The 12,710-nt window shown below is 38.0% G+C and overlaps 1 protein-coding gene across 4 annotated transcripts in view; it reads right to left on the bottom strand.

Moving 5' to 3' along the window:
- CTNNA2 (catenin alpha 2) overlaps positions 1–12,710 on the bottom strand; it is a 539,666-nt gene that overhangs the window by 18,443 nt on the left and 508,513 nt on the right. For all 4 annotated transcript variants that reach the window (XM_054824266.1, XM_054824262.1, XM_054824263.1 and 1 more), the window contains one exon: positions 11,619–11,753. In XM_054824266.1, the coding sequence (XP_054680241.1) occupies positions 11,619–11,753 (135 nt within the window). The remainder of the gene's footprint in view (positions 1–11,618; positions 11,754–12,710) is intronic.

Below are 12,710 nucleotides of genomic sequence, written 5' to 3'. Positions count from 1 at the left end.
GTATGCTAAAATTGAAAAAAAAAAATAGTATATGCTGCTAAATGTAACTCCATTAAATAAAACTGCTCAGAGAATGGGGGACTATTCAGTGCCAGTAAAGAGTGCTAGCGTAAGATCCTGCCTTTTGGAAGAGGAAAAAATGAATGCTCTTTAAATCTCTTTTAAGAGTATGCATTATAAGCACACAGAGTTAATATTGACGTTTTCCCTTAGGCTTTTTGTTGCTACAAGGATCATGTAAATTGTAATCATGATTATTTTTTCAGTCTTCGTAATGATTAATGTGTATTCCTTGCTCTGTTTGTGTGCTCTTTGTTTTTCTCTCCTTTCCTTCTATTGAAAAAAGAAAGTGTGTGACTAATGTCTAGTACCAGTCACTTCACCTAACAACAGAAGTCAAGTATTTTTCTTCTTAACCTTCAAAACTTTTGTCATAATGTAATGCTGTAGGATCTGCAGATGCTACTTTAAACCAGTATATTTGAGAATTTAAAAACTCAACGAATGGGCTAGTCCACTTGACTAAATGAAGAACTATTGTGACTGTTAATATATAACTTCAGGAACACAATGCAAAACTAGGCTGCATCTGAGTAATGCAAAGTGATGATAGTGCTGTGAATTTCAGTTCCTAATTGAATTAAATACATGTCTGTCTGATCTCTCATCAGATTGAGATCAATCACCTTGATTTCAAACTATTTGCATGTATGAAGACAGAGAGGAGGACAAACACCTCTGGTACCCTGTATTGCATCTACTCCTCATTAACATGTATGTCTACTAGTCTGCCAAAGAGAAAAGATAAATTGAACTTTTAAAGGCTTTTATGGTAAAAAGTACCAAGTAGAATTCATTAATTCATAACTTAGGTAACCTATGACTTGACTATTGCACCACAGTTGTTTTTGCCAAATAAAGTAGGAATATATTTCAAACTCCTGTGACTACCAGACCTTATGAAGCCTAAGCAAGCTTGCTCATTCTGATAAAGAGAAGGATGTTCAGATGACATATCCTTAAATATGAGAAATATTACACTTGTAGTAGGAGTTCTAAGATCTCCTAAAAAGAAACAAATTGTCTTTTATTGGAATAGAAACTCATGGAAGTAGCACGATTAAATTCCAGAAGACAGTATAGCCAAGAAAATTCTCCACTAATAACACAAGATGAGAAGTATGGAGAAATATGGTAGATTCCATCATGATAATGCGATATAAACAGTTCAATAGATTAGGTGGCAGATAATATCCCAGATGGTATTTTGGGGTTAGCACTGCTCAAATCTGAAATCTTGTTTTGACCTCCTTAGTATGATATCTGTAGTTGATAAAGAGAAAACTAAGGGAGGAGCAGAAAAGATAAGACTGGTTTGTCAACATACACTCGAACACATTACTTGCCTAAACAGTGAACAAAAGCAGAAAAAGAATATACCTAACTGAAAACATTTTAAAAAAATTATATACATTCAAGAAAGGAGAGGAATCGTTCAAGTGTTCCAAGGAATACAACTAAGATCAATTAAATGATTGCATGGAAATGCAAAGAGAGAGTAAGCGAAGACTTTAAGACTCTAAAATATTTTCTTAAGGGACGTAAGTTAAGCCTAACAGCATAAGAAAACTATGTGAACACAAGTCATGATTTAATTACTTGCACCCAGGCACTAGACATCAAGTTAAAAAAAGGGTTCATGTTCAGTTTGACATCGAAAAGCTGTTGGAAAAACACCAAAGTGCTTGCTTTCTTACTGAAAAAGATGGACAGATGATGGGGAATGGGCAGGTACCACTAAGGTACCAGTGGCTGCTGTCTATAAAGTTTGAATACAGCAAGACAGTGAAAAGCTGAGGAGTACCAACCGTGCAGAAACATGATACGTACTACTGGTATACCTACAGAAGTTAAAATTTTATATATTTTAAGAAACTGAAACAACAGCTTGAAAAGGCCATGGAAAAATGCCATGCTGACTCATATAAAAGTTCGAGACCTTAACACAGACACGCCTCTGACCTGGAGATATCCTGTTGCTGTAGTGGATCAGCTTGAGGGGTGAATAGAAAAATCTTTTTTGTTCATTATCTGTCATAGCTAAGTAATGATGAAATACGTAACATCCCATCTGAGACTGAGTAAAGCTGTAACTTCTCTAATTTTTTGACGATGGGAACGTTGCATGTAAAAAAAAAAAAAAGGATGAAAATGTTTCTGCAGTTTTTTGAATGGGATATTGATGCTCTAATCCAGTTTTATAAAGTTCTAATTTGGTCTTCAATGAGATTTAGGACAAATCACTTGTATGTTGCATCTCATTTTCTAGTGATAATATTACCTACCTGGCAACTGAGTTCACAAGGTATTTTGATGATGCGTTAGCAAAATCAGAAAGAATCGATGTTAAAAGAAAGCATTTGAGAATATGTAAAGTGTTAGGATTGATTTTTCTGACACTGGGTAGTTTTATGTTTTGACTCCATACCAATGTCTTGAACACATTATACAAAACAAACGCTTTTTGTTGATGCAACTGCTTATCAGTTGTGTAAGATTAACGATGTGATGTGAGAACAAACATATTTTTCCTTTGCTCCTATGAGGTTCAGAAATAATAACAGTAATAGTAATAATAATAATATGTTCCAAATGTGGAAGAAAATATTTCAGAGGGTAAAGATACAGGGGAAATTTTAACCTTCCTCACTCAGTTTGAACTCTTCCTAAAGGCTATTATGACCTCCTACACTTAATGGAAATACATCCTAGTGTGAGTTTTAATAAATACTTTGTTGTAAGCTGTTTCGTTCAGTATTTCCAATTGAATCTGCTCAGGCTGGGAAAACCTGTAATGGTTTCCCTTGAGGGTATGTCTTCTTGTCTGCGAGTGTTTCTGTGTGTGTGTTACTCATCTGCAACTCAGGTTGTCAAGAACTATAATTAAAGTGAAAGAAATTGATGAGTCTGAACTGAAGTTTTCTTTTAATATCTGCAAAAGCAACATCTGATAGTACTTTTAGAAGTGAGATTAAGTGTCACCACTATCCAAATCAAGAAGTTAAATAATTGCCAGAGCTAAAGGATGTACTTCTGTATAAGAAACACAGTCCAAAATCTCCTATTGTGTGCGAAATCTGTCATTATGTAAATTCAGTTCTCCATAATTCCATGCTCAAGAAACAAACCTGATTTTTATTTAAAACCTCAGGATGTATCTGAGAATGCCCCAGGGGAAAGGAATTCTTATTTAATACAAAATGGTGAAGCTCGGTCCCAAACCACCTCCTTTAAAGGCAGTAAGACAGGAAAAGAAGTGAACCTGAGACAGCACTGAAGTCCTCTCTTTCTTTACAGTAATTTTTATAGAAACAGTCCTTTAGGACCATATCTTAGGGTATGATAGAATGGTCCCTAGGCCTTGCTAATTATTGCAGGGCTGCTGCGGTTCGTGTGTCAGAAAGTCTCCCATCTCATTCAGCATGACCTGGAATAGGAGAACAAGCTGGACTGAAGCCGTAACTGCTGTAGCAGGCAAGCTTTGGATTTTAGAGCCGTTACTATTTTTAAAAGAAATGCTGCATGTCATAAAGCATATACATTAATATTTCCTTCAATTCTCTGATCTTTTCTATGATCATACTTGTTTCAAGCCTCAATCTTGAATCCGTAAGACTTTGCTTCGCTCTCATGGAATTAAATGGCTTAACACTATTTGGTATCAGAAATGCTTTTCTTTGCAGAAACTCTTCTAATGAGAAATTTCAGTAAATGTAATCTTCAGAAATTCATGAATATTTGTTACCTGATAAAGCACAAGAGCGTGTTCCCTGTAGCCAGAATGCTTCTTAATAAGGATAAAAGCCTGACCTGTCTAAATTTTAACCTACTAAATGTAGACATATAGATTGTGTGTGTGCTTCTTGTCTCCATGAATATATTCTAATGAAGACAAGTTCAGTGTGATTTTGCTTTGCAAATGAAGCTCTAGATAACATCTTTCCATTTATGCAGGTTACACTGTTTCATATTTATATGTATGTGTGTTTACATGTGCATTTATATAGAATGAGATATTTTCTTGGTCCTGAAAATAGCCTTATATCAAAACACTGTCGCTTCAAAAGAACTGAGATTGTTGCATAAAAAATATTTTCTCGTTGAGTTTTTTAGTTATGTCTTAAGCTTCATTCATCTACTTTTCCTTACATAACGCAAGCTCGGCCCACCACCAATCCACCTTCACTCAGCTGCTTTGAAGAAATAACCATAACACTAATAAAACCAAATCAGCCTTTCCAAAGTCTTCTGTGCTATTCTTTATGCGGATCATACTTATGACCCCCCAGATGCCAAAGCTTCAGATATATACGATTGTCCGATCTAGCAACAGTTACCAAGGTAAAATCATGTGAACTCAGAGATGTAGAAATAAGATCCTATGGGATCTTTCACTTATCTGAATCAAAACACCATACAAGTATCACTTAAAAGAGACCTCTGGAGGTCTCTTGTACAACTTTCAACTTGAGTTGATTACCAACATTAGATCCGCTCAGCTGCTCCATTGTCTACCCGGGGCTTGAACCCCTCCAAGGATGCCAATTGCATAAACTCTCTGGGCTCCCAGTCCGCACTACCTTTCCTGGGAAGCAAGAGGTAAGCTTCATCTTATGAACTAAATCTTTAGTTTTGTTATATATTTGAAAGAGGTATTGTAAATGGCCTTAAAGCCACCATAGATACATCTATTTATGTCTTCCTTTTCTATTTGTTTTTGAGCTGTTTCATAGGATAATTAGGAATTCTTCACTGTTTTAACTTTCAGAAAGCCCTAAGACAGTGTTTCCAGAAAATACATCATATATAATGAATATATGACCATGAGGGATTTTATCAGCACTCATTTTGATTAACCAGCATAACTCACTGATGCCTTTATCCTTCAGGAGTAGTAAATTGACTCAGAGTCAGGATGATAAATTTTTTATGTTACCACATCACCCAGCAGTCCGCTTCTCGGACAGTGTATTGAGGGATACAGCCTGTGCTGGCAGGAGTTGGAGACTCCTGTATTAGTCACAAATAGAAAAGTTCAAACAATTTGTTCCATATAAAGGCTTATCAAAACCTGTATATTTAGAAGTATCATGTGCTTCATATAGCCATATATTTGGAACAGAGTACACTTACAATGGCTTTATTTCCCCCTCTCCTACATCAGTATGCCTGCGTACATTCAAACACATGTGTAGAGGTTACTTAAATACATCTCCATCCCAAAAGGCACAGCTGAAACATCTCCCTGTATTTTTCATTTCTTTAATTTCTTCCAAAGCAGATGATGTGAGCTAGTTGAATACACAATGTAAATCAAGGTTTCCCACTTTCCCCACCTAGCCCCAGCCTTCCTGTCCTGGAAGCGGTGTGTTTACAGCGGAGCCAAAATAAAGACCCCGAGTTTTTATTTTCTCTCCTTGCTTGTTCTACTAGGAGAGTAGAGATTACTGTGGACTCCAACCAACTTTACGGTCCCGGCTTTCTCTCAGTCCTTTCCCATCACTGCAATTCTTTGATTTCATATTCCTATCTTGCTTTTGGGTTGGCTTTTTCTTCCCCTGACCCATTCCTATATTTCAAGCACCTTGGCTTACTTCCTTCTTATTTCCAAAGTCCTCTCCTTTACCCACTGCTTTCGTTCCAAGTCTCAAAGCAGAATTCATTTCCACCAACGCAATCCTAAACAAATATCTTTCCATGAGTCCAATGTCACATTATTTTCACAGCATTGGTACACATGGTATACTGTTCATATTTGCAAACTCCCTTTTTTCCATTCTAACTTTTTACTACAGTCTTGTAGGTGAAACAGTGAATAAACATGAAAAGCAACTTGCAAAAAAAAAAAAATCCCCTAAATTAAAAAAGAAAATCACAAAAGTCAAATTATACTCTTAAGCAATTTAGTAATTATCTATAGGGTCTCTGGGTCCATCTTTCACTTCCCTTTACCAATTCGAATATATTAGCTTGCGTTATAGCCGCTTGTCATGTATTACCATAACCCAAACCCCAGTCTTGCAATGATGATTACACATAGGACTACATCTCTTCTTTGTGGTGTGTAACTCTTTGAGCACCCACTGTCCAATAAACATGAACACCGTAGTTACTTAGGAATAACTGCTTGTACTCTCAGCTCCAAATAAATTGAATCACTAGCAGACAAAACACAAAATTTCTATTAGTGGTATCTATTAATCATTAAGTATAGCTAGGTCTTCGCTCAGGTGGTTTCCACTGAAAATACGGACAGATTGCCAGGCCGAGCAGCCCAGCCCAGAAATATCTACAAACCCTGTTTTGTCAGACTGCTTCTGTGAGTATACTTCACGTAGTATTCTTCTACTTCTGTTATAAATCAATAGTAAAACTAATTTTGTTGCTAGCTAAATAACAGGAGTAACCTTTTTGCACTCCTGAGAATCTTGAAGAAAAGGAACCCGACAGTTTTGTCAATTTGCCAACTCTCCCTTCAGCAAACTTTCTTTTGCATAGTGCTAAATTCTTGCCTGATTCGGGAGGAATTAAATTACTTTATTTACCAAACTCCAAACCAACGTTTTCTCCGTAGTCTTAAGCATTTTAAATGCAAAGGGTCTCTCTGATCGCCTACTTGAAAACAAACAAACAAAAGAAAAAAAACAAAAAACAGAAAGGCTTTCTGATGCAGGGAAATGAAACACCACATCAGTGGCTCTTAAGCAACTGCTTATGCACAGGCTCTTAATCCCAATTCAATGAAAGACAGCCTCACTTGCTTTTAATAGCAGGTGTACCTCAAATTACCCGACTCTGAGTCTATAGAATTCATAAGTAGCAACTTGATACTCCACTGCCCATATGCATACCAACTTGCTTTTACAGCATGAGGTAGTTTAAGGTGATTCAGCCTTAAATGAAAGAAAAGTAGGACCTTTCCACCATTTTGGTTTACTAGCTGTAAGATCCATAGGCAGAATTGACAGGGAAACTTTGCCAGCTCACCGGAAGGATCTGCTGGATGCACACTGTGATTCTGTCATAAATAATAACAGGCTCATTCTTTTTTGATGAGGACTATCTATTTCCAGTTCCCTGATCAAGAATAAACATACAATTATTTTCCGGTACATCCAACAGCTGTTAATATTTTTATGTATCCAACCTCCCAGTCCAGGCGTTAAAGGAATTTGCATGATGCCCTACCCAAAGTTAATGGCGTGGCTCCAGCCCCTTTACCTTCCTTTTCCCCCCCGAAGTCCTCACTTAAATTCACCGAGCAAGAACTCTTAGATAAAGTCACAATCTTAACTAAACTGCCCTGTACCTTCAAAATGTCACAAGAATCTTTCTCTTAGTATTGTAGCTGAGCCTATTATGCTAAGATAAATGGGCTTTTGAAAATAATTGGAAATTGGACCCAGCTAAAGTATGAGTTTGAGTGTGCTTTGGCTATTGATTCGATATTTTTGGACAGTGTTCAAAGGTACATGGCTGTTACTCTGTACGACACTGCATATCTCTCCGGCTCAGAAGTTTAAGACTCTTTGGGCAAATTTTCTGATAATACAGCTGATTATATCTGTAGAGTTCTAAATCAAACCTGAACACAATAGGGGGCTGCCTTGGATAAGGGATTTTCTCAGATTCTGTTCAATATAATCCTGCAGGGAAGATTGTAGCAAAGCTACTAACATAAACAAGAATTTTAAAAAATGCAAGCTCAGAGCCTAAATGGATAGTAGGCAAATGAGCTGATCAGCTTCGGAGCAGCACTAAACAGAACAAGTGGATATTTATTCTAGAGTGAGAAATGAATATATAGATCTGTTTTATTGTAATGGCCTAGCTACCAAGAGTCAGACAGGAATACTAAAAAAATAAAGCAGCCCTAGAGTTAGTAGAAGTCTGAATTTTTATCCAAATAACAAACATCATGGTTAAACCCAATTCTATTCAACAATCACAAAAAGGCTATCTATCAGCATAAGCTAAGTATATGTAAATGGTATTTACTTCACTGAGAGTAGCATATGCTCAGCACCTCAGAGGATTCATTCCAATACAATGGTGCAACTAATTTTGAAGCAAATATACATTACATTAAATAAACTAAGGCAAGAGGCAAAGAAAATTATTCTGAAGTGCTTTTAGTCTGTGATTTTATTAAAGGAGGTTGTTTATTTTTAGAGGGGAATTAGAAATTGAATATTCAAATTTAAAATTACAGAAACATATCTCTTTATGGACCAAGGTCAAAGATACTTTTATTAGGAACAAGGATATTATCTACACAGATTAGAAATATTTTTTTAAATCTTTTGCATTTTTTTAATATTAATTCCTTCTTGTTTTTATCTAACTTCCTCCTCGTCCCTTTTCTTTTCTTTCTTCTCAGTCTTCAAGTTTACAAGGCTTCTCACTGGTATCGCATAGTTTTTCCTTATTTTACTTTTCAAAATTCAGTTGGAATCAGGAACTAAGAGTCTCACCTTGCAATGTAAAGGGCCAAGTTAACAGTCTAAATTGGCCGTGCTCCGTTGATATTAATGAGGTTAGGCTGATGTATGCTAACTCTCACCTGCCAGATCTTACTCATCTGGTGAAAATAATTTTGCTATCTGCATGCAGGGAATTTGATGGGAAAGATCAAAGAAAGAACTGAGGGGAAAGGAATGGAAGAAAGACAGGGAAAAACAACAGTGGGTTCTCTCCTTTACTGAAATAATTTACACTTCAGGAATGTGACATTTTCTTACTTTTTGATCTGTTTTTCTATTTGCAGCAAAGTCAATGATGCCAAAGAGAACCCCTTCATATGCTATGCTAGTATCATATCAATCTATAGAGGAAAAAGCAAACAAGATCAGCTTTATACTTATTTTCAGAGATAAACCATACTGAACTACTGAATCTTACGGGGAAAAAAAAAGAAATTGAATTTTCACCAAAAGATATATAGCTCATTATATGTTATGTACATAGTATTTTTTAAGTTGTTGCAACACATTTTTCTCTAACAGAACTATAAGAACTGTCGGGTGGCTTTCATCTGTCTTTTAGGTTTTAATTGGGTTTATGTCTCTTTCCTTTTAACATAAATATACATATGTCCACACATGGATTCATACATAAGCATACATTCATTTCATTTATAAATATCAATACTCTTAATAATGCAAAACTCCAAGCAGAGATTCTACTCCACATAATAGTTTTGAATCATAACTCGTCTTTTGGATCCATCTTAATTATGTTGTGGTTCTTTGTAAACACAGTAGTAAATTACAATATTGTAATAATCATTCTGGTGCTTGATATTTGCATCAAAACACTTAAATATGGTGAATTCACATAAACTTCTGTAGTCATAGGTTGGGAGCTTGAATTCTGGATTTCTATTGTACTTCTAACATTGTACTGTATGCAAGTTGCCAAATAATGGTATTTCATTTTAATGTAAATAAAATACTGTTTATTTGTAATTGGCTATCCAAGAGAAAATGAAGAAGAAGATGGAAGCTGAAGCAGCAAGTAGACAAGCAGATGTAGATGTGCACTTGTATACCAGATCTCTGGATAGCAAAGGAGCATACAGTACCCAGCACCTTGAAGATAAACAGCTTCAGGAAAGCACTCTGCTGACTGTGTTATACCAGATAACGAGATAATGCTCTCAAAAAGGGATGCACAGGAGTTCAACTCTCTATATCACCTCCTGTTCAGAGCAACAGTGAAGAAGCAAGCTGGGCAATCTTAAATTTTTCTGTATGTCAGTACTACTGAGTCTTTGGAGCAGACCCAAATAATTTCTGTGGTTGAAGCTAGTTTTGCCTTTGTCTGCAACTGACTATAAAAACCCAACCAAACAGAAACACAATGGTGATGAAGCCTGGTAAGCAGCAGATGCTAACAATGTCAGACTGGAAATGATGAAGTCAAGCAATTCGGCCACTTAAATTTCACAACGGATGGTGATGTTCCAGTAACGAAGAGATGCTGGAGATTCACAATGGCTTATTCAGCATCCACATACACTGAATAAAGAGACTTGAAAAAGAAACACACACAACCACAAAAGCCAAGCTGGTAGAAGCACTGATTTGGGTAATTGCTATAGATAGATGAATATGACAACTCAATGGGTATGAAAAGCTGGACCCAGATGGCAGTAGGTAAGAAAAGATCATAGCGTTTACTATGCAGCATAGCTGTCAACGATACAAGGACAGATCACTCCATTACTATCAGGAAAATGGAAGAGGATCTTTTCATTGCTGTGGGAAGATCAAGGTATTAAAATTACATATGTACATACGTCAAGAAGTGAAGACCAATTGCAGGACAGACACGGGAACATTTAAGCAGCTCCTTTTAGGATTGCATATATGACTTGAGAATGTTTGATCCAAGAAAGCCTGGCAAATGTTTAAGACCTTCTATAGTGCTTTGCAAAAAACCAAAATGTTATGTAGTTGAGAACATTTGCTCTGACTTCTGACATGTGTGAGGAAGGCCAGTGATTTCACTGGGGAATCTTATGGATGAAATGAAGGGCACAAGTTAAGTTGTCCTAACAATCTTCGTACTTGATTGGGCTTAAACAATGAAAGGGTGCTTTTTCAAAACCGCATTTGAAAACAATCTTGTTTCAAGTATCTTGGGTCTCACAAATTGTCGTCATTTTGAAAACACACTCAGGAGAGTGAAACATGTTATACATTTACATACATATGGTTTGTATTTGAGTTAGAATATAACAAAGGTGTCATAGGGCTACTACTAGGGTGATTAGTTAGAAGAACAAAACAAGAAAATCATGAAGAGCAGCAATTGCTACTGCTTGGTTCTAGTAATCTCCCAGAGGCACAGAGTCCAACATTAGGAGAAAGAAAGAAAAGATACTTAAAAAATGTAGAAAACTCATCCTTTATAACATTACTGCTGCTGCACATTCCTGTCTCGATTTCTAAAAAAGATTGTGTGTAAAAAGTTTGTGGTGTTCATTGAAAATAACTGAAATAACTGGACGGGAATTAGAGTATATAATCATTGTGCTTGCCAATAGTATTTGAAAACAGCACGTGCATCAAAAAATAAAATATTTTGCCGGCCTTCCAGAGTTTTTGCTAAACCTAGTGTGCATTGGAACCTGAGTGAATGAAATCCCATTAGTCATCACCATCTTAACAATATGCACTTCATACAGAGCTGGCTTCTGCACAGAGGAAGGAAATTACCGGTACTAACAAAGGAAAGAAGATTTATAATGAGCAAATATACAAAAGCTCCAAATAATTATAATATTCACAGCTTGGCAATGACTTGCTAGGCTATGAAATTACTTTTCTTTTGGAAGAATGAAGATTTTACAAGGTTAGTATAAACAAAGGGTAATTGGAAAACCAAATTGCTCTACGCAAGTTATTGTAAGGTCTGGAATAATGGCGATAACATTTTAAAAAGCTTGCTTATGAATCACTGTATTTTTGTTTTGTACATTATTGCCATCAAAAATGCTCCCTTTCAAGTGCTACATGGGAAACATAAATGGCTAAATACAAATACCAGCTTACCCCTGAAACAATAAGTTCTCCTCCCAGGTTCTGAACTTCTGCCTTCACTTTGCTGCAGATATTGAGTTGGTGGCAGTAGAGGGCAATGCGCTGCAGGTAGGCTAGCAGATCCTGTTTGCAGGCTGAGTCCGGGCACTACAGACAAAAGAAGTATTTCATTAGATGTAGCTGACTTTATATGATTAGAGAGAGGTAATCAGAGGAGATAGTGGCAACGTGTGTGTATTAGGGGGATCCATTTCACTTCGTCTTTACGTGCTGTGTTGGGTTTTGTGTGGCAGGGTTTTGGTAGCGGGAGGGGCTACAGGGGTGGCTTCTGTGAGAAGTTGCCAGAAGCTCCCCCTGTGTCTGACAGAGCCAATGCCAGCCGGCTCCAAGATGGACCCGCCACTGGCCGAGGCCAAGCCCATCAGCGCCTCTGTGATAACATATTTAAGAAGGAAAACAAAAACAGTTGAAAAAGCTTTTGCAGCCGGAGAGAGGAGTGAGAAGATGTAAGAAACTCTGCAGACACCAAGGTCAGTGCAGATAGAGGGGGAGGAGGAGCTCCAGGCGCTGGAGCAGAGATCCCCCTGCAGCCCCTGGTGAAGGCCATAGTGAAGCAGGCTGTCCCCCTGCAGCCCATGGAGGAAGGATGAGGGGGTGTAGAGATTCCACCTGCAGCCCGTGGAGGACCCCATGCTGGAGCAGGTGGAGGCACCTGAAGGAGGCTGTGGCCCGTGGGAAGCCCGCGTTGGAGCAAGTCCGGGCCGGACCGGTGGACCCGTGAAGAGGGGAGCCCACGCCAGGGCAGGTTTGCTGGCAGGACTTGTGACCCTGTGGGAGAGACCCCACGCTGGAGCAGTTTGCTCCTGAAGGTCTGCACCCTGTGGGAGAGACCCCACGCTGGAGCAGCCTGCTCCTGAAGGTCTGCACCCTGTGGGAGAGACTACGCTGGAGCAGTTCGTGAAGGACTGTAGCCCGTGGGAGAGACTCCATGTTGGAGCAGGGGAACGATGAGAGGAGTCCTCCCCCTGAGGACGAAGAAGCGGCAGAGACACCGTGTGCTGAACTGACCGCAACCCCCATTCCCTGCCCCCCTGTGCCGCTGAG

Source organism: Grus americana, chromosome 4, assembly GCF_028858705.1.
Source record: "Grus americana isolate bGruAme1 chromosome 4, bGruAme1.mat, whole genome shotgun sequence".
NCBI lineage: Eukaryota > Metazoa > Chordata > Aves > Gruiformes > Gruidae > Grus > Grus americana.
The sequence above is the reverse complement of the archived record's forward strand: the minus strand, read 5'-3'. Positions and strand labels throughout refer to the sequence as shown.